Source organism: Pan troglodytes, chromosome 2 (assembly GCF_028858775.2).
Source record: "Pan troglodytes isolate AG18354 chromosome 2, NHGRI_mPanTro3-v2.0_pri, whole genome shotgun sequence".
NCBI lineage: Eukaryota > Metazoa > Chordata > Mammalia > Primates > Hominidae > Pan > Pan troglodytes.
The window spans coordinates 14,882,824-14,905,899 of record NC_086015.1 but is presented as its reverse complement, the minus strand read 5'-3'; the positions used below and the strand labels follow the sequence as shown (position 1 = coordinate 14,905,899).

Genomic DNA, 23,076 nt, shown 5'->3' with positions numbered 1-23,076 from the left:
TCAACCCCAAGTTTTCATGCTTGGCACCCAGCTGAGACACAGAAAGACCTCACCATAGGAGCAAGAACCATGTCCTAGGGCAGGGTATCTCAACCTCAGCACTACAGACATCTGGGACCTGATTTTTTTTTTTGTCATGGAGGCTGTCCTGTGCATTGTAAGATGTTTAGCAGTACCCCGGGCTCTACCCGCTACATGCTGGTAACATCCCCCAATTGTAACCACCAAAAAATGTTTCTAGACATTGCCAAATGTCTCCTGGGAGGTGAAGCTTCCTCAGTGGAGACCCATGCTCTAGAGTCAGAATGACTTTACACTCATCCTAATTAAGTCTAAAGCCAAGCCCTGATGAGATGTATAGGGGAGGCAGAGCTTGGAATCCTATCAAGTCCTATTGAGTTAGAGGGGCTTGGGAACAGTCCAGATTTCTACAGACCTGCACTAAGAAAACAAAGTTGAGCCTACACAAGGTTAAGATGGTCATCTAGTAATTCAACTACGTAGTATAAAAGATTTTAAAGAAGCTACTATAAATATATAATATAAATGCATTCAAATAATTAAAGGAAAATACATTCAAAGAACAATGCCAGAAGGTTGTACGATCCAGGATCCCTTTTAACAAGCTCCCTTGGTCTGCCATGTGAGAAAGGGAGCAGCGGTGATCAAGAGGAGATAGAAGCCCACCTTGGAGGTGATTTGATTCTATTCTATTCACTCGGAGGAGGCCGACTTGTGCCTCAGTTGTTCAGGCTGCACTTAACTTAGTATGCTCAACCTTGGTAGATACTCTCAAAGTGAGGGACTGACAAACTAAAGCAGATAAGTGAAGAAAGAATAATCAAATTATAGAATGAATGAATGTCTCAACACTGGGAACCAGGTGAGTAGAACGTTGTCCCAAAGTAGAGGTAACAGGCCTCCCTCTCAGAGGGGCCAACTGGAGGCTGACAAGGTTACCACAGAGAAGATTCCTGCGCTGAATGGAGATTAAAGCTGCCCAAGGCTAAGATTCTAGGATTCTTGCAAAGTTGTCACATAGGTTTGGGATGCTCAGAGATTCCAGAACCGGAATGCCAGCCCAGGACTGGGCAGGGATAGAGAGAGGTCAGGAAAATCAGACACGACACAGTTTCAGTACCGTATCCCTCACACAGCCAAGTCAGACTCACCTGGGTTCAGCTGCTGGCTGTGCAAGCTTCAGCCCCTCAAAGCCTCAGTCCTCTCATTGGTAGAACCTTTAAGACACAGGCTTTAAAATTCTCATGACTTATAAGATGATGTACAAAGACCTCAGGTCCTATCTTATAGGTCATGAGAATTTTACCTATATATAGCATTTAGCTCCTATGTCTAAAATACAATAATTTTCAACTATTTGCTGATTGGATAAATTAAAAGACAAGTTTCTAAAGCACAGTACCTGGCATAAAGTCAGCAATCAATCAATGATAACCAGCATCAGTAGTTTTATGAGTACCCAAGCAGCGTTTCAACCTCCAGGACTGTGGATCATAAGACACTGCTGAAACAGCCAGGAATGAAACAAGAAAAGAATAAACATCCACTACCTTTAAGCGTGCATGATGTTAGATCAGTGATGCGTCTCTAATTACGGAGGAATTTACCCTCTGACTGGAAGGAGTACACCTGTCAGGTCAGTTCCAACCTCAGCACCGCCTGGCACCACTGTTGTCATTGGCTTAATCATGTGTCTGTGTCAAGAGACTGTCATTTCCTTGAAGATAAGCGCCATGTGTGATGATCTGATTTTACATTCCAGTGCTTGGTATTAGGAACAATGAAACTAACTCAGGAACAAATACATTGAAAGGAAACCTTGGGGGATTTTCAGTCTCAAGTAGTGGCCCCCACCTCAGTGAGGCTTGCAATATTTTCAAAACCGTATATAATGTCTCTGTGTTGATGTCGATATGGACATTTTTGTTTGAAAGTCCAACAGCCAGAAGGCCCAATCTTCTTTGGGTCCTTGCTTAGAATCAGAGTACACTGCCACCAGGTGGCAGCAATTCCATGGTAACATGTGAGGTTCAGCAGGTAGGGTCTTGAACTGGGGTCTTGTTTTCCCTGATTCATCTTTTTGTGGGGTGGGGAGGCAGGGAAGATTTGGTGTTCTGAGGTGCTCTCACAGTGTGGGCATCTTTCATTCCAGCTCCAGAGTTTGGACGCCTTAGTCTCAGGCTCCAGTTCCCTGCACAGAGGAGGTGGATCTGGGGAACTGGTGCACCAGTGCCCGGAGAAAGCAGACCCCACCATTTGGATCTGTGACAGGCCTTTCTGTTCTTGCCCTGAAAACACACACTTGAAACACAATGATGAGTGAGAGGAGCGGGAATCTGGGGCAGGAACAATGTGATTTCTTGCAAGATCCCCTCAGCTCCCCAAAGACTGAAAAGACAGAAAGTAAAATTTTGAGGGCAAAAAATGGAGTGGAAGCACTTCACACTTCAGAGAGAACACGGGGCTGACAGTGAAGACCAACAAATGTTTAGAAAATTATAACAGACCACGGAATGCAAATTGCTGGGGGACAAAAGCGGCAAGCTGCTGTGTCGCTTCAAGTTCTTGACGAGAAACTTAATTTACTGGATCCACAATAAAGGTCCTCGGTTCCAAGTTCAAAGCGCCCTCCCCCTCCCCCCCCCCCGGCCCCCTTGGGCTGTGGGGCCCTGACTCATCCTGCCCAGAGCTGGCAAGGTGGAGGCAAAAATGAGGACTGCCGCCGGTGTTCCAGAGCTCTTCTGGCTCCCAGGCCCTAGGCTGGGTGCCAGAAGGGAAAAGTGGAGGTGCTCTGGGCCTCATGTGCACACTTGCCCCACTGCCTCCCTGTGCGGCCGATATTCTTACCCACAATGCACAGGTGAGAACCTGGAGCCCAGAGAGGTCAAGGGGCAGGCTGTTGGTCACCATCTGGCCAGTGGCAGCAGAGTGACTCCCATTTCCTCGCCTCCACACCAGATCCCACTACACCAAGAATGCCTCTTTCTGAAGAGCACACCCACAACTGCAACCATAACGCAAAATAACACAGGCTGTACTAGAAATTGTTCTTCCTTCTGTCTTTCCTTCCTTCCTTTGTTCACTTGTTTGGTCCTTCCTTCGATTCATTCAAAAAATATCTCCTGAGCCCTTCCTGTGTTGCAGGGACTGTTCCAGGTCTGGAGATTGAACAGGGCAAGTAACAGATAAATTCTCCACCTGCATGGGGCATACATCCTAGTGGGTGGAGAACGGTGATGCAAACTGAATGGCGTCTGCGATGGTGATGAGTGCAAGCTGGGAGGACAGATGAGATGCACCAGGAGCACATGGGGTGGTGGTACGATTTTAAATAAGGTGGTTGGGACCTTCATTGTGACTGCACTGGTCGGGGGGGAACCCCGTTAGACTTTCAAACAATTTTCACACTTCTCTCTCTTGATCAGTGGAGAAGGTATTCTCCCCACTTCTGCATAAAGAGCAGGAAAGTAAAATGGCTCCCAAGGCTCCAAAGAAGGAGTAGAAATGACTTGCTGTGCTGTCTCAGCCCTCAAGTTTCCTGGCTGAGCTCTTTTCACCCTTTCTGGCTTTACTGGCTGGGAGGGAGGACGAATGGGGCCACCATGAAGGTAGCCACAGCCACCCAGCTCAACACTTTATCAGCCTTCATGCAGAATCCCTGCTGCCCACATGTGGAGGGGCAGGAGCACCCTCCCAGGGAACGTCCTTGTATAAGGCTGGAAGCTGGAGTCCAGAGCTTTGTGCCAGTCAGACGCCCTGTGTCCCCTTTAGAAATGTAAATGACACAGCAAATAGGCATGTCTGAGCCCCTTGTAATCCTGAGGGAAGGGGAGCTGGGAATCAGTCTGGAATTAATGGAGATCCTGGATCATGGACGGGCCACAGGGCTAAACTGGGGCTCCTCATTGCTCTGGTGGGGATGTGGGCAGAAGAGTATCCTCTGGGGTGGGAAGGTGCCAAGGGACTCTCCTCTACCTGCTGACCTGCACGTGCCCACTTGTCCTGGCCCAGGCCCAGGCTTCATGAACCCCACACATGTTTGCAGAGAAGTAAACTCTGCTGATAACATGCCATCCCCACGGTTATTACTGGAGCACGATGGCAGGCTGGCCCTTCACAGAGCCACAAGAGACAAGGCAATTTTGGGGTTCTAACGCAAGGTACACAAGCTAACAGCCCTCCTGACTTTCCCAGTGGACCTTTCCAGGAAGTTCCTAGAAAGGCAAGAGAGGGAAAGTGATGGTATAAATGCAGCCACTCTACTTTACTTACTTATTTATTTTTGAGACGGAGTCTCGCTTTGTCCCTCAGGCTGGAGTGTAGTGGCGTTATCTTGGCTCCCTGCAACCTCCACCTCCCAGGTTCAAGCAATCCTCCTGCCTCAGCCTCCAGAGTAGCTGGGATTACAGGTGTGTGCCACCATATCTGGCTAATTTTTATATTTTTAGTAGAGACGGAGTTTCACCATGTTGGCCAGGCTGGTCTCAAACTCCCAACTTCAAGTGATCTGCCTGCCTCAGCCTCCCAAAGTGCTGGGATTACAGGGGTGAACAACTGTGTCCAGCCTAAATGCAGTCACTTTAAGCCCACTCTAATGTATAAAAGGCACAAGTCGTTCACAGGCTCTGCTACTCAGATGATTACCAACAACAATTTGCTACTCCTTCTCAACAGACTGTAAGAATGGAGGAGAACTTCTGGTCTCATCCAACCCCACTTCCTTCTTCTTCTAGGGAGGGAACCCCAGAAGAGGTGAGACTCCACCCTTTCCTATCAGACTGCATGCTCCCTGGGGACAAGGAGGCTCTTACTCATTCTACATGCTGAGTAGCTGGCACAGGTGGGGCTGCAATAACTACCAGTAGAACAAATTAAGGAAGGGTTGCTGGGCTCTGGTGATAGATGAATGGGACACATGTTTGTTGTAATCCCTGCCATCCTGGAGTCCATAGACTAGGAAGGACTCCCCACCAAGTGCTCATTTCACCCCCTCCTGGCCCTCAGTCCACCTGAGCTCACCCTCATCCTCCAAGGGACTAGATGGAGCAGCCCTGGGGACCAATGGGGCTCAGAGGCTGGAGACCTGAATGTATCCTGGAGCTCAGCCTGAGGCTCAGCCCTCTGACTCCCCGCAGGCTTCTCTTCCTCCCCTAATCACCTCTCCTTCCTATTTCCTATTTCTCCACTTGTGGGAGAGATTTTACTGGCTATAGAGTCACCCACTTAAATTTCTCATAGCTGCAAGAGGCCTGAATACTGCAACTGCTGGATTATCCCAAAGACACAAAGGTGCCCATGCTCCCAGACTAGCCCAACAGCCAGGCCTAGGGACACTATCTGGGAACTTTTCTTCCTGGTGCAATTTGAACTGCAGGATCATTTCCAGAAGTACAGGAAAACTAAGGATCATTTTCAGAAAACAAACAAATAATGTGGACTTGCTAAGAGGACAACACTACAAAGAGATACAAGATGGAAACTTTCACTGACTTCCTGATAAAATACTTCCAGTCGACTCCTCTTCCTAATCTACTCTTCCTAACTTTGGGAGCTGTGCCTCAGTTGTCTGTAGGGTGACCATGTGGCTATGGAAGTCCTAAGACTAGCTCAGGATGTTTCTCTACCCCCACAGCACTGTGCCTCAGATGTTGGCCAGCCACCTTCCACCTGCACTACATTTGTCATGTCCATGCTTGTTTTAATATTTTTTGAACATTTGCCTTTAAATTAGCCTCACTTTTAATCACATATATGACATATATGTGTATGTATGTATGTACAGGTTGAGTATGTCTAATCTGAAAATCTGAAATGCTCCAAAGAGCTCCAATGCTCATTGAAGCATTTCCTTTGAGAGCCATGTCGGTACACAGAAGGTTTCAAACTTTGGAGCACTTAGGGATACTCAACCTGTATATATATGTATGTATGTATATATGTGTATGTATGAGATCATACATATCATATATATAGTCTCATTCTAGCAATAATAGCAATAAAGCCATGATTTTGATATGGTTTATGTCCCGGTTTTATTCCTAATGCCTATAAACATACATACATAATTCAAAAGAAAAAATATTCCTCCATGACTGGGCCATCAAACTTGACCTTCAAGGCCATTGGCTGGGGCAGGCGGGTGCGACCTGTGATTGAGGGAGGAGGGGACATGGCCCCCTAGAGGCTAGGAGCCTTCCTCAAGGTCATATCACCACTGGCAGAGAGCAGGAATGGAAACCAGTGCTTCTTGCTTCTTCATGGGCTGGGTATTCACAAATGGGGACAGTTGGAATTAGGCCACACTGGGCTTCTTCCTGCAGCATACCCCAGCTGCCAAAACACACCAACATACATGGGGTTTTGTTTTCCTTTCCCTCTTGGGGTCACGATCCTTATTTATGCCACAGAAAATCAGCAGTTGCTTTTTGGGGACATAGTTGCTTTTGGGACACACACAAACACACATACACACTTCCTGGCCATCGCTGACAGAGAATCAAAAAACATTACAGCTCACGGATTTGGTGATCTGGAGGTTATTCGACTTTTTGTTAAAGAGAACCTTCTTGTGAAAAATGAAAATAGCCCTTACTCCTATCATTCAACAAACATTTAAGGAACACCTACTGTGTACCAGGCATTGAGCTCATCAGGGACTGAGGATACAATGGTAGGAAAGGCAGATACAGACCTTGCTCCCAAGCTGCCTTCTCAGCCAGTGGCCACCCTGTGGAAAACTGTCAATGCCTACAATAATCTCTGACACAGAGTAGGCACTCAGAAAATACCTGTTCAACAAGTAAATGGACATTGAACAAATAAAGATCACACACAATTATATACACACATAAATATCTTACTGTAAATATATAGGATATGTAGGTGCTTTGGAAAATAAGTACGGGGTGCTGGGGGTGGTGCATGGTGGGCAATCAGAAAGACTTGCCTGAGAAAGTGATGTTTAAACTCAGTCCTAAAGGATGAGTGGGCCGGGCACGGTGGATCACGCCTGTAATCCCAGCACTTTGGGAGGCCAAGGTGGGTGGATCACGAGGTCAGGAGTTTGAGACCAGCCTGGCCAACATGGCAAAACCCCATCTCTACTAAAAAAAAAAAAAAATACAAACATTAGCCGGGTGTGGTGGAGCACTCCTGTAATCCCAGCTACTCAGGAGGCTGAGGCAGGAGAATTGCTTGAACCTGGGAAGCGGAGGTTGCAGTGAGCCAAGATCACACCACTGCACTCCAGCCTGGATGACAGAACAAGACCCCATCTCAAAAAAAAAAAAAAAAAAAGGATGAGTGGATGGTTGGTCAGTCGAGTTGGGGAAGGATGGTCTGGGGAAGAAAGAAGGAGTGTTTCCAGCAGAGAAACAGCATATGTGAAGGCCCTGGGGTAGAAAGGCCATGTCTATTGGATGCCCAGAGAGGAGGTCAATACCTGGAATGAGCTGAAAGAGGGGGGAGAGTGGTAGGGGACGCAGCCAGGAGGCAGCTCACAGAGGACAGTGGGGACCCCACCATTTGGATCTTATTCCAAAGACCACAGGGAATCCCAGGAGAATTTAAGCAAAAGAGGTGCCCATTGGATTTACATTTCAAAAAGATCCCTCTGTTGCTGGGTGGGGAGTGGCCTAGATGGTCAAGGAGCCATTTCTGGATGACCAGTTAGGGGGCTACTACAGTTTTCCAGTGGGAGATGGTGGTGGCCTGGACTAGGCTGGTGGCAGCAGGGGTGGAGAGCAACAAGGACGGAGTCGGGGGTCAGGTGGAGTGGGGCCCATCAACCCCTGCTCACACGCCCCTGAGGGTACCCCAGTGCACTGTCAGCAAACTTTTTCTAGAAAGAGCCAAGTGGTAAACACTTGAGATTTTGCAGGCCTGTAGGAAAGAGTCAACAGAGCAGGCCCAATGTTGCTCCAAAGTCGGGCCCATTTGTAGTGTTGGCTCTTGCCTGCTGTCTGGGAATTGGGCTTTTAGGATGCTCCCTGTGGTACTAATTGACACGGTTGTTTTGTATGCCTGGAACACTGAATCCCATAAAGGCTGCCTGCCTAGACCATTTGTATAGCAATATGATTTCTGATGAACACCTGTGTTTCCTCTGAGAGTCTGGAAGTCAGAGGGTTGTGGCTGATCATGGAGGCAGGAAGTACCTGTGCAGTCAATAAAACACCCTCGCTAAAAACCTGGACTCTGCATCGCAGGAAGTCTTCTCTGGGCAGAAACCCTGCACACATGCTGCTGCATTTCCTTGCTGGAGGAAGGAACACAGTCTGCATACCCGCTCCAGGCAGGAGGGAGGGAAAGTGAGAAGCCTGTGCATGGATTCCTCCACATTCTGCCTGGTGAGTGTCTTTGTCTTGCTGATGATGGAAACAAACCACATCCATGAGTATAACTGCTTCTGTGTCCTGTGAATCCTAAATTACCAAATATGTAGGTAATCTTGGGACCACCCCCCGACACAGGGGTCCATAGGGTTTCTGTCTCAACTACTCAACTCTGCCTTTGAGTGCTAGAACAGCCATGGATAACAATATGTAAACAAATAACAGGCTGTGTTCCAATAAAACATTATTTATAAAAATGGGCAGAGGGCTGGATGTGGCCTGAAGGCCATAGTTTGCCAGCCTATGCTCATGGAAAAGTGGGGGCTCTCCAAATCCACTTTGAAAACCCTTTCATGTCACCAGTGAAGAAACTGAGGCCCAGAAAGAGGGAAGGGAGAAGGAACTTGTCCACAGGTACTCAGGTTCCATGGCAGAACCAGGAGAACCCAAGTCCCAACTCTCAGACCAATGTGCTCTCCACTACTTAATACTGGCTGGTGGCCAGGGCCTAAAAGGAAGCAGATGGTAGAAAATGGCCTGGCCTGCCTCACCTCTGTGTTAGTTCTCGTTTGTTTTTTTTTTTCTCTCTCTCTCTCTCTGTGTGTGGGAGGTGGGGCGGTGGGGGGGCGGGGGGGCGGCGTTTAAGGTGTAGGTGCCACCTGGATTTTCCCAAACTTTTTTGATTATAAGAATCACCTCTGGGGGTTCTTAATAATATGGATGCCCAGGTGCCATCACAGACCCACTGCAACTGGATCTCCGGGATTAGGGCCTAGAATCAGCATTTTTAACCAGTTCCAAGGTATTCGGATGATCAGCTAGATTTGGAAACTCTGGGTGACACTCAGTGGCTCTTGAATGACTACCAGGAAGAAAGAAGCCCATAAGCAGAGGAGAGAAGGGGAAATCTGTCTTGGATCAAGGCAGAATGCATGGACCTCATAAAAACACACCGATCAGTGGTTTGTAAAATATGTTCTCCAAAACTGCTCCTTCAACTGAGCCTTTGCCATCAGAGATCAGGAACTGGCAAAGCCAACAGTTGAAGCTAATTTCCTTCTTCCCAGGGATTCTGCCTGCAATTCAGAATGCCATGCAGGTGCCTAGTGGTATCCTCAGCCTCAAGGCCCTGCAAGGCATGGCAAACTGAGACAAAAATGAGCTAACTTCCCACTCTGCCCACCGTGATGAGGGGCCTCTGAGCTGCACTAACCATCCCCCAACAAACGCTTCCCCCACAAGCTCCCCTAACAGGAGGTGGCTGGAAGCCACAGATCGCAGACTTGAAACTTCTTGCAAGCCTCATTTCCTATTTGGAAACTGTACTGATTCCATGTGTTCTGTGTTTTAACAGAAAAATGAGTGCCTGCTTGCCTGCTCAAATGTCTTTGATTAAGTTATTTCACACACTAGAATGACCTAGAGGCCTTTAAAAGATACTGACACCTGCAACCCACACCCAGAGAGTTCATTTTAATTGGTCTGGGTTATGCTCTGGGAATTAGGGTTTTCAAAAGCTCCCCAAGAGTTTCTGACATGTAGCTGAGGTTGAGAACCACCAGGCTTGTGAGATGTTCTGTTTTTATCTGTTTAATGTAGTCCAGGGCACACCACCATGTACCCACTTAGAGAACCTTAGGCACAATTACTGCTCACCATTCAGAACAACCAATGCCTTACCAAAGACAACTGATAGCTTAGCCAGTTTCTCCAACTCTTTTTTTACTACGAGCTACTCCCACAAAGAAAATCAATCATGAACAAAGACCCAGTTTCTCTCACCAAGATGCACTACTGCAGAGATCTGTGATTTGGGGCAGAAATTTTTTTTTAATTTTTAATTAACTTCTAACTGAAATTTAGTATTTGTTTCAATTTTAGATGCAGGCAATGAACTGCAGTCCTGTTAGCAATAGAAGATATTTTCATATCATGGTGTAGCTATCTTGAAATGTCACTTATGCTCATTGCTGCTTTAAAATCACAGTAGTCATCAGACTTGCTGCTGGATCTGGCTATGTAATGTCCTCGTTTTAAAATGTGCATCTATTACCATGTCACAAATTTGCCTTTTTAAAATGTTTTGGTAACGGTATTTCAAAATATTTGATTTCCTATGTATTAAATTTATGCATTTAAAATTATTCTGGGAAAGAGTCCACAGGCTTTCCACTGTTCAACCAGCTGTTGAATCTCAGTGGCCAGTGGCAGGGGCTCTGCAGAAGGCTTCCCAGTGGTGGTGGGTGATGCTGCACATTGAGCAAGCGACTCTTACCTGCGGGTCGGAGAGCCGGGAGAGGTCAGGGTACAAGTAGAACTTGATGCCCTCTGAGGCCCCGGGCAACGTGACCCCTCGTATCAGGAGGATCAGCAGCATGATGTAGGGGAATGTCGCAGTCACGTATACAACCTGTGCACATGAGGAGAGGACAGAATCAAGAAGGGGGTGAGAGCAATGGGGTTACTTCACTCAGCACAATGTCCTTTGGGTGCATGTTGCACCAGGACCCTCTCTCCCAAGGCTGACCAGCATTCCCCCGCGTGTATAGACCACATTTGCTTGATCCATTCATCTGTACAAGCCAGTCACAGAAGGACAAATACTGCATGACTCCACTCATGTGAGGTACCTAAAAGAGTCAAATTCATAGAATCAAAGAGTGGGATGGCAGTTGTGGGGAACTGGGAGGGGGGAAATGGGGCATCACTAATCAGGAGGTATAAAGTTTCAGTAGTGAGATGCATCAGCTCTAGAGACCTGCTGGACAGTATTGCACCTACAGTCAACAACAATGCATTGGATATTTACAAATATGTTAAGAGGGCAGATCTCATGTTAAGTGTTCTTACCACAATAAATAAAATTAAAAAGGAAAAGGAAGCAGGGGTGATAGGAGTGGGCCACAGAGGGGGTAAAGGAAAGAAGGGCTTCCTGGTGCAGCAACAAGAAGTAACCCCTAACACGGCCTGTCCTCCTCCCTCATACCTCATCACAGGCTAGGTCTCTCAGTGCTGTCTACTGAGTGCCTGTGATGTGCTTGAGAGTGGTGCTTGTTGAATTTTTTTGACCACAACACAGAAAGAAATATACATCACAATCCAGCACACATAGAGCTGAAAAAGAAGTTTCACAACATAACACATGTGTGATACATGCTAATATTTTCTATTGTATTCTTTTTTTAAATAAGCTGGCCATGATCTTCTAAATCCACTTTAGAATTCACTGTTGGGTCAATACCCACATTTTTAAAGCCACAGCTCTTACTGAAAGTTAAGTATGCATAGTTAAAGAGAGACTAGGATAGCACAGGATAGTATAGGCTAGACTAACGTAGGATAGGATAGGATGGTATAGCATAGCATAGCATAGCATAGCATAGCATAGCGTAGCATAGCGTAGCATAGCATAGGATAGCATAGCATAACATAGGATAGTGTAGCATAGCATAGCATAGGATAGCATAGAGTAGCATAGGATAACATAGCATAGGATAGGGTAGCATAGCATAGCAGAGCAGAGCATACTATAGGATAGGATAGGATAGGATAGCATAGGATAGGATAGGATAGGATAGGATAGGATAGGACAGGACAGGACAGGACAGGACAGGACAGGATAGGATAGCATGGGACGGGATGGGATAGGATAGGATAGGACAGGATAGGATGGGACGGGATAGGATAGGATAGGATAGGACGGGATAGATGGACAGGACAGGACAGGACAGGATAGGATAGGATAGCATGGCATAGGATAGGATAGGATAGGATAGGATAGGATAGGATAGGATAGGATAGGATAGCGTAGGGTAGGGTAGGGTAGGGTAGGATAGCATGCCATAGGATAGGATAGGATAGGATAGGATAGGATAGGATAGGATAGGATAGGACAGGACAGGATAGGATGGCATGGCATGGCATAGGATAGGATAGGATAGCATAGGGTAGGGTATGGTAGGGTAGGGTAGGATAGCATGCCATAGGATAGGATAGGATAGGATAGGATAGCATAGGATAGGATAGCATAGCATAGGATAGGATAGCATAGGATAGGATAGGATAGGATAGGATAGGATAGGATAGGATAGGATAGGATAGGATAGGATAGGATAGGATAGGATGGCATGACATGGCATAGGATAGGATAGGATAGGATAGCGTAGGGTAGGGTAGGGTAGGATGGCATGCCATAGGATAGGATAGGATAGGATAGGATAGGATAGGATAGGATAGGATAAAATAATGAAGGTGAGAAGAGGGGAGGGAAAGGAAGAAAAGGGCAGAAAACTTTGGGGGCAGAAAAAACTCAGTGCCTGCCTGGAACCATTTGGGCTTGGTCCATTTGGAGGCAGGCGATTGGACCCAATGAACCCGAGAGACCCTTTTAGCTAGCAGATTCTGGATAAGAATCAAGACAGTGAAAGACACAAACCTCCTCTGAGTTTCCTCGCACAAGAGTGGCCTAGAAGGAGGCATCAAGGCCCGCAGGGACTGTAGGAGTTCCCGTCCCAGGGGCTGCTTGTGGCGCCGGCCACACCCCTTAACTGAGATCCCTGCAGGACTCAGTGTCCTGCCAGTTCTGACTTTTCTCTTTTGTCACACTCACTCCTCCAATCACTTGGTTCTGTCCTCTCAGTGGGGCCTGCCTCCTCCATCTGTTCAGATCAGCAACTTGTCAACATTTGGGGTCCAGGGACACTTCTGAGAATCTGAGGACCTTCCCTCCAAATGTGCTCAGATGCAGATACGCATGCAAGCTTTGGTTCAGAGACTCCAATTTCCCAGATAAAGAATCTATGCCCTGAGACTTCCAGCTTTCTAAGTTAGCCTCTCACTCCTGTTCAACCCAGGGTTTCTTTGACCAGTGCTTCAGTCCTCCACCCATTTGTTCATTCATGTATTCCTTTATTGACTCAGTTCATCCACCTACTCACTCACTCACTCAAACACTCTCATGCACCAAGAACTGAGCTAGGTCCTGGAAGGTAAAAATAAGAATGAATCACAGGAGGGAAATTTCTGCTTCAAGCGACTTCCAGTTGGTAGTAAAGAAAGACTTATAGACAGGAGGTCATGCCTCATGTCATCAGGGGAGCAAAAAGAATGGAAGAGCACAGAGAGAGTGAGTCCCTCACTGCAAGAGCAGTCCAGAAGGGCTTCTCCAAAGAAGGGTCAGCCCATAAAGGATGATAAGGAATTCATTACTTGGAAAATGGGGATGGAAGGAAGATGGGAAAAAGACATCCTGACTCCATGCCCAGCCCTTTACACATGATAATAACAATGGCTGCATTTACTTAGCACTTCCACACATGAAACATTCAACAAGAATGAGTAGGCATGATTATCTTCTTTTTACACATGACAAAGGTCAGAGAAGTTACTCATAACTTGCCCAGTATTGCCCAGTGAATGAACGACAACCAGACATGGGGGTCATAGCAAGTCCTGCCTGACTCCAGGGTCACACATTCAACCACCAGGCTACCTATGTATGCAATCTGCAACCCTCACGACAGCCATGCAAACCCTGTGTTATTTTCCCATTTTAGAGATGAGATTTTCAGAAAAGTCAAGTCATTCCATTTGTAAATGACAAAGCAGAGATTTTAAACCCAGTCCTCAAAAATAGGAAATTAGAACCAGCAAAGGTTGGTGATAGTGGGTCCTGTGGACATAACCTGAAAGGCTGGACTATTTTATTCAGACAATGTCTCTGTTCTGCAATGATGGTAACCTCCCCAGCCCACTCATGGCCCCTGCACCACCAATTTCTGCATCCCTGTTTCCAAATCAACCATCAGCTCAATCGACATGTCAAGTAATCAACACAATCTCTTGCTATCATATGCAATGTAATCCAGAAAAGGTGCAGATCAAATATAAAAGAGCAGAAATCAATATTAATATTAATAAAAATAAGAGGCCAGTAATCAATAAGGCTTGATGGTTTCTGCAGAGAGCTAAAAGTGCTATAAAATCTCCAGTTTCACTTAGCTTTGTACACAGCATCTATGATAGATCTTCAGCATTTCATATACATTCTTGATTCATTTCCTTCAAAATCTCCCCCTCCCCCCAACCAAAGCCAATCACCTTAAGTCTATAAAACATCAGGTTGAGGCTAATAACCCATTGCTTTCATTTAGTAATTTCCACTTTTGTCTCTGTTGTGTGGCAGAAGATTAATTATCCAGAATGTCCAGGAGCTGACGTGTTCCAGATACATAATATTTGGAACTCAGCTATCTTAATTCCCAATGCTTGCAAAATTTAAGGAAAAGAACCTTACCATGTAAAACATAAGAACAACTCAAAAATCATAAAAATTTGTCCTTCACCTGTGGGGCCACTTTGATATGATTATGCTTGCTGGTTATGCTATGTCCAGTTTCCACTGGGTAGACTGAGCCAGTGGGGTGTCATTAAGAGGGTCACTTAAAACCTGGCCAAATGTAGCCTCACTGTTCCCAGGCACCATGTACAGAAGACTGCTCCTCAGTTACTACAGTGACATGGTTTATTATGTGGCTGATGATAATTTTGAAGCAATTCCATTGTTTAGAGTTCTGAATCGATGCTCTACTTCTACATTATATTTAGGAGAACTACATTCCCTCCACTGCTATTCACACCTTCATTTTTATACTTCTTTTATAAAACCATAAACCAAGGGAAATGAAACCAAGGGAAATAAAATATTCAAATGAATTGCCCAAAGACCACAGTGCAGACAAAGAGTTAGGCTGCGAAAATGAAACCACTGGCTGGCAGGCATTAGCCCAGAAAAAATCATTTGTAAGCTGAGGTTTGAGAGCCTTGAGTCAGGGTACAAAAGGTAGCTTAGAGGCATCATTATGTAAGGCACACAAGTGGAGATTGGTATGAAGGTTGAAATTCAATGCTGAGGATAGCCTGTGTCTATAGCTCTTTTAAAGCCACTTTAAAAAGTGGCTCTGTAAAAGCTACTTCTAATCTGTTTCTACCCTTGGCCATGCCAGACACTTGGACATCATCTTTCACTTTTCCTGAGAACAGCTGTGCATTGTCAAAACCATACAGATTCTTGTCATCAAGAGACTGCACATAAGTGACACACATACTGCCACTCTTCCCTCTTGTGCCTTGCCAGACATCACTAATAGATCACAGCATTCTTTGCAGCTAAGCTTGGATGCAGCCTCAGAACCCTCCGCACAGCACTCCAGGCAGCCTGCCATAATCAGCTGGGATGAAACCCCTCTATCTGCTACCCTTGGTCTAGTCCATGTTTCATTTATGCTTTCTCAGACTCTCCTGCAGGTCAACAGAATGGTAAGACCCAGGTCTAGTCCTTGAGGAAGGAATTTATGCACATGAGCATCTAGGAATGAAACTCCTGGGATCATGACACCACACAATGAGGGTCACACAAGAAAAGGAGGCTATGGAGACAGGTTGGGAAGGTGCTTCCAGGGTCTCTGGGAAGGGATCCAGCCTTCTCCTGTCTGTGAACATGGACTGGAGCTTGGTCCCCAAAGATAAGCAGAATAGGAGAGGTTGGATCAGGCAGGGAAGATGTGGAACTAGCCAAGGACGCAGAAATTGGCAGAGGGTATTGTCTGCCCCCTCATATATTCAGGAACCTCCAGGTTGTCACTCAGGTATGCTCAGAGTTAGGTTCACCTCTCTTCTCAGCTTCCCCCACATTCAATCAGTGATCAAGTCTTGCCAACTAGATCTCCAACTACCTTCTGAAGTTACACCCCCTTTTTACCGCCATTGCTGGTGCCATTCATCACCTTTCTTCTTGGTCACTGACAGCCTATACTGTCCATACTGCAGCTGCAGTTACAAAAATAATAATCCTGCATGTCTCTTCCCTGTTCCTGAGTCTAACCTCCTCAGCCTCGCATTCAAGGTTGTGGGATATGATGAAAGGGTTGGGCTTAGAGTCGGATAACGCTGGTCCAGTCCTGGCTCTGCCTGGGCTTGCCGTGTGACTTGGCCAGTCTCCACCCTTCCCCAGACTACCAGGTTCCCTGCTATTGGGGAACGTGCCAGGCCTCTTAGGCCTCCTTGCCTTTTCTCAGTCTCTCTTTGTCTACAGAGTCCATCCCCAGCTCCTCGGCCACCCAAGACGTTTGTCCTGTGTGTATCTGAGTCCCCACAGGCGGAGGATTCCTCCAAGTCAGGGCCCTGCCCTCCAGTTGAGAACTCATTGTCCTTTCTATCTTAAAGGTCTGGAAGCCGAGGCTCAGAGTGGTCCATTTAAAATGTCTGTCTCGCTACAGAAGCCACCCTCTTAGCCTCATAAACCACACTGTCTGCCCAGATGTTGCTGAGAGGATGAATTGCCCCGTCCTCCCTGAGCCCCATCCCACATTCATCACCCCTGTCATTCCCGCATCCTCCCAGCACCTAAAGCTGCTCTCCATCAGCAATTTTCTTGCCTTGTAAGTTTAAGATTTTTACAATATAAGGGTTTGGTCTTTTATTTTCCCTGCTGCATCCACAGCACCCAGGACAGTGTATATAGCGTATAAGGTGTGCTCAATACATATTTGTTGGACAGTGGAACAAAGAAGCAGGCTGAGATCTGGAACTCTAAGGTTACAATGCAGGTCATTAGGAACACTGCTTTGTGCTGCATCCATATGTGATGCTGGGTCCACATAAAAGGGGATTCAGAAAATTGAATCAGATTTTCAGAGGCATATTTATAAACAAGGACATCACAAAGGATTTGGCTTTAAAAGACAGACCAGATCATATACAGAGGGCAGGACAGCTCAGGTGCAAGGTGCTTCCTGGCAAAGTGTCCCTTTCAAGATGTCTGAGGCCCTAGAATTTGTCTGGAAGAGGCAAGAGGCCACAGCAGGGTTCAGGCATTATGCTGAACTATGCAGCATTTGGTGATGGGCCTAATAAGGTCTCTGACAAGGTACCATCAAGCCTGGCTGTTCCTGGCCACTGCCAGTAGTGGCCCAGACCCAGAAGGGTGGGCGTGGAGAAAGGAGGGTCTAATCTGTCAGAACCCTCAGTCCATGAAAGGAGGCATCACTGCCCAAAACACACCCCTTGGTTAAGAGTTTTCACTATTGTTTAATTCCCTTTTCACAGGTCAAGGCTTTTTGAATATAAAGGTTAGCACAATTGGTGGTAATTATACTGTATCCTGTTTTAATTGACGCTAATTGCTCATTTACATCCCAATACTGGGATTGTGGGGTGGTTTTCCCCCTACGCCCAGGACACGGCCATTTATTTCAGAGCAAGGAGATTGTCTGATCATTTGGAATGCCACAAACATTGTAGAAGGGCCACCCCACCCTAAGTTTTCCAGGATAATGGAGTCAATTGGAAAGCCAAGTCTTGTTCAAAAGGCATCCAAAAAAGCAGGGCAATGTGGGGCAAGAACCTAGGACCACAAAATGAGAAGATCCAATGTGCTGGGCAGCTGGAGCCAGTTCCATACCCTCTCTGGGCTGGCATTTACCATCTACGAAGAGGCAAGGATAGACTAATCCAAACTTCAATCATTCATAGCATCTTCCCAGTATTTTTTTGCCATATACACATAGCACCTTTGTATTATTTACTTAATATTATCTATATATTAGTACACTCTTTTATATTAAACAAATATACATAATGAGAAAACTGTGAATTACCACCATAAACAGAAAACTATGATCTCTTACTGCAAATGGAAAGTAACTACAAAAATAAATGTGACGAAAATAAAATGTGATTAAATTCTAGCCAAAGGCTCTGAGTCTGAGCTGTGTTTTGTCTTTGTTCAAAAGCAGGAGAAGCAAGTTCTAGAGAGGTGCTAAAGATAAACCAGCACCTCAGCATACCTTTCACCTTAAGGGACATGAAAAGGGAAGAGCTGTCTCACTTCGTAATTGGATGCTCTGCAGTCTGGGTTCATGGATTATCACTGAAATCATCCCGTGGACCACGAGTGGAAAGAACTCTTTCTGGATTTGTGGGAAAGGACCAGATGGATGGTTTCTGAGGTCCTTCCTTGCTCTCTCAGTCAGCCACAAAGGACCAGGACTCCTTGGAGCTATCCAGGGTCCTGACACGGATTTGGGTTGAACCTTCTGTGAACCTGATACCCAGAGCCTTGGAAAATGCTGCTATTAACTGAACACCTACTGGGTGCCAGAAATATCTCATACAGTATCTCTAACTAATTTTCACACCACTTGAGTAGGTTCTTTCCCCACTTTGCAGACAAAAATTCCTCCGAGCCTAGGCAGACAAAAATCTCTCCAAGCCTAGGGAATTCTAGGTCACAGAGCTGGAAGTGCTCAGAAGTCTGCTCTCTCCAGCACACATGCTGCACTCTGCCACACGTGTGGCCAGGTGCTGCCATCTTGTCGTCTCCTCTGGCTGTTTTTAACCTCAAGTGTTCAGCTTGCCTGACATCTGGCAGCAACTCATAATCCATCGCCCACTCTCCCAGCCAGAGGACACTGTGCAGTCCCGCCTCTCCCCTGCATCCCCTTCCAGCCAGTCTCGCTTCTATCTCTCAGGTGCATCTGCCCATCCCATACGGCCAGAAAGCATGGCACTGAACATCCAATCCCTAGACAATCACTCTTTTAAATATTAACTGATTTTTCTCCCCTTTGGTTTTTTAGAGACCACTACCTGCATTCCCAGGAAAGAACATTAAAGCAGTCAACTAACAGTCTGGCATAACTCCCACAAAGATACTATTTATCTTTGGGAATAAAATGCAAGAGAATGCATATCTAAAGAAGGAAGGCCACCCTGGACACATCTGGCCTCCTCACAATTTTTGCCACTGTTGGAGGTGTTGTTCTAGAACATTCTAACAGAAATAGTAAATGTAGGGGAAAACTTTCTGTTTTAAGCAACCAAATTCTAAATAGGTAGAGTCATGTTTTCACAAGAAAACAGTGGCATTTCTTCAAGGGGGTAATGGTATTTTAACAATGCAGTGGTATTTCCATGAAGAGCTAAAGTTATAATTTTTGTACAAGTGCAAGTGGTGTATCATTAGCTGTGAAAATTAGCCCGTGTGTGGGGCCTAAAATAATCTAACTAAACACTGACCCATGTGGGATCCACGTTTCAGGGCACTATCCCTGGGCTGGGTTGAGAAGGAAGAGAAGAAAGGTGTTGAGGGGCAGGACTGGAGCTGGGAACAGCCCAGCAGGTGGTCTCCATCCCACCACAGCACAGAGACCATGACTCTATTCTCCCTCTTCTGCAGTCACAAAACCCCTCATTTTCAAAAGGACCCATGGCTGCCCCAAATAAAGACATTTCCCAGCTTCCTTTGTAGGTGGGCGTGGCCATCTATGTTCTGGCCAACAAGATGGAAATGAAGGTGCCATGTACAGCATCCAGGTCATGTCCTTAAAGGGAAGGGCTGTATCCCATCCTTCCTTTCTTGCCCTTCCCATGGGCTGAAATGAAAACAGTCTTAGGCCATCTTAGGCCATGTAAATGAGGGCAACACCCTAAGGAAAGCAAAGCAACAGAACAGAAGGAGTCTGGGTCCCTGAAACCAGGCAGCTCACACCCATGCTGTTATGGGAGAGAGAAATAAACTATCCTGTTTATGCTTCTGTTCTCTGAGGTCTCCTTTATAAGGAGTCAAACATGGAAGCTAAATATCTAACCACCAATTGCCTCTGTGATCTTGGGTGGGTCCTGTTGCTGTTTTGTTGTTTTTCACCAAATGGAGGCACTAGCCCAAATGATCCACACTGTTTCCTTCTACTCAGACAGGAAGAGAAGATTCTGAGGACAACCCAGGACCTGAAGGTGGACCCTTAAGAGTGACCATCCTTCTACACCTGGAGTCAACCAGGAACAGCAATAAATGGAATCAGGAAGTCTTCAGAAAGTTTTGTCTTGTAAAGAGCAGTTAGAACAGCTTTACCAAAGATATCACCATGTCTTGGGAAGCCACAGGGTTTTTTGTTTTTGTTTTTGAGATAGAATCTCACTCTGTAGCCAGGCTGGAGTGCAGTGGTGTGATCTCGGCTCACTGCAGCCTCCACCTCCTGGATTCAAGCGATTCTCCTGCTTCAGCCTCCCAAGTAGCTGGGACTACAGGTGCATGCTACCACACCCAGCTAATTTTTTGTATTTTTAGTAGAGACGGGGTTTCACCGTGTTAGCCGGGATGGTCTTGATCTCCTGACCTTGTGATCTGCCCACCTCGACCTCCCAAAGTGCTGGGATTACAGGTGTGAGCCACTGTGCCTGGCCACCACAGTTTTAGCCTTCTCTGCCAGTTTAAAATGGGCCTGACAGGATGGCCAAATTTGGCATGGGCCCCATCACCAAGCACAAGGCGCATGCATGGGCTTGGCGGTCCATGAGACCTTCCTAAGCTTCCATCTTCTGTGTGAAATGAGGATAATGCCTATTTCAAATGATGTCGTGAGGATTGGTTAGAGATCACTCTGCAAAGCATCTGACATGAAGACAGCTCAATAATTAGAAAGATTGTGACTGCCTTTACTCACCATCACTGTGCAATAAGCAATGCCTCTCCAACCCAGTGAGCGAGTGGCCTTGGCTGGCAGAGAACAACATATCTGAGGGTTCAAGACCACAGACAAAGAGGCAGGAATCAGCTCTGTCTCAGCTGTGAGGGGCACTGGGAAATGGCTCTTGACAATCCTTATGGATCTTCTCCCTGATAGATGGGGGCAGCAGTGGAAGGCTGGTGTTAAGAGGTGATAATCCATTGGCTGGGAAAATCTGAGTGAATAGAACCCAGAGATAAGAAAGACCTCTGGACAGAGGAGAAGCACACACATCTGTTTGGAGGAGCTGCAGCAGCCAGACTCAAATTAAGGACAGAGGGAATCAGCCAGAGTGGCCACTATGGATAAGAATCGTCTCTGAAGTCCTAACTGTGGCGGCCGATGGGCCAGGGTGCAGACAGTGCCTAGAAGGAAGGGAAAAAATTGTATCTGGATGAAACCAAATAAGATCATACTTCAATTTAAAAGGACAGAAGGAAATCAAAGCTGAGTTGAAGGGAAGCAGGGGACCCAAGTGCACCATCACAGACACACGCAACAGGGAGGAAGACTGCACTGTAAAGAGGGATGCCAGGCTTTCAAGAGTAGCCAAGGTCAACGAGTATCTCCAACCTTTGGGATGTGCCAGGAACCTGGTGAGGAAGGAGCTTGGGGGCTCTCCACTGAGGGGTACATGGTTGCTAGGGGCTCACGCGCAGTTATTGGGGGGAAAGTTGCTGAGACTTCTCAGATACTGACAGGAAAATGCCCCTCCCAACCCTGAGAGGTCACAAGGGAGGGGTGTTTTCCTGTCAGGCATCATCGGGGCTGGGGTAAGAAATCTAACATCTAAGAGCTTAGGGAATAGTGTCACTCTTTCTTCTCACTGAGGGCTGAGAACATAAAGATCACCTACACCCATGGCTCATTCCAGTCCTGAGAGTCCAAGACTCTATTATTTGGTAATGAGAGACATCCTAGTTGGACACAGAGGGCTCAAGAGGGAAAAATGCTTCACTTGGGAGAAATGGAGGATCAGAAGATAGCTAATAATAATAGGACTGACATTTATCATTTCCTTGATGTGCCTTATTCTTACATTATCCAATTCTAGAAGACAGAAAATATTATTCCCATTTCACAGAGATGGACACTGAAGCACCCAGAAGTTGTGCATTTGACCTATGATTCCAAAGCTAGATAAAGGCAGGATTCAAGCTCAGAGCCATTCAACTCCAAAGCCCCAAACGGACCCCTTGGGAGTTTGAGTTCCCCTATGAGCCAACTACATTCATCTCACACCATGTCCTCCTGTGTCCCCTGAACAAACCCTGCACTTCCCTGCCTGCAAACCTTTGCTTTCATGTCACCCTTCACCTGAGTGGGACAGTGGAGATGAGGAAAGGAAGGTCCTTTCCTCTTCTCTACCTATGAAAATCTTGCTGACCTTCAAGACCAGTTCAATGACCATGTCTTCTAGGACTCAGTAAGAGGCCATCCAGGCAGAAAAAAACACTCCTGTCACAGCCTGCAACACACTGAGCAATGTGGCATACAGATACGGGGAGCCACCTTGGCTTCAGAGAATCAAAGTTCACATCCAGCCTCTGGCACTCTGTGTGCATGTGGCTGACTTTTGGCAAGCTATTATCTTTCTAGGTCTTGATATTCTCTTCTGTAAAATGGGGATAGCAATGTAGCAGATGAACTCAATCCCTTTAAGCCTCAGGCTCTTAATCTGTGAATCATAGACCATAGTTCCCACCTCTCTTGGTAGATGTAAGGATTAAATGAGCCCATGTCTACACAGCACCAGGTACAGTGACCTGACACATCAGCCCTCAGGAGACAGTAGCTTCCCTTCCTCCTTCTACTTAGCCCTTATTTCATTCTGCCTTGTAATACGGTCAGCTGTTCACAGACCTGGCTTTCTCTTTACTTGGTATCTACTCAAAGGCAAGGGCTTTATTCATCTCTACAGGCTCTGAAACACTTCCTGGGAAGACCTACATGGACTGCAAATAGTTGGTGAATGAATAAATTCAGACCTCAATAACACGGTAAGAACAAACAGAACATAACAGGACATAACCCCATATGTCTGCAATAGGCTCTGGTGTGAACAGTCCATGTTCTCATTTCAGCCTCTCCATCTGAGAGTAAAATACTCGCAGTTGAATTCCATTCATATCCATCCACTGAGCCCACAGTGTGCC

General features: G+C 46.3%; 1 protein-coding gene across 2 annotated transcripts in view; it reads right to left on the bottom strand.

Moving 5' to 3' along the window:
• Positions 1 to 23,076, bottom strand: part of SLC6A11 (solute carrier family 6 member 11) — a 124,842-nt gene that overhangs the window by 54,985 nt on the left and 46,781 nt on the right. For both annotated transcript variants that reach the window (XM_001152123.8, XM_054680373.2), the window contains exon 6: positions 10,630 to 10,764. In XM_001152123.8, coding sequence (XP_001152123.4) covers positions 10,630 to 10,764 — 135 coding nt within the window. The remainder of the gene's footprint in view (positions 1 to 10,629; positions 10,765 to 23,076) is intronic.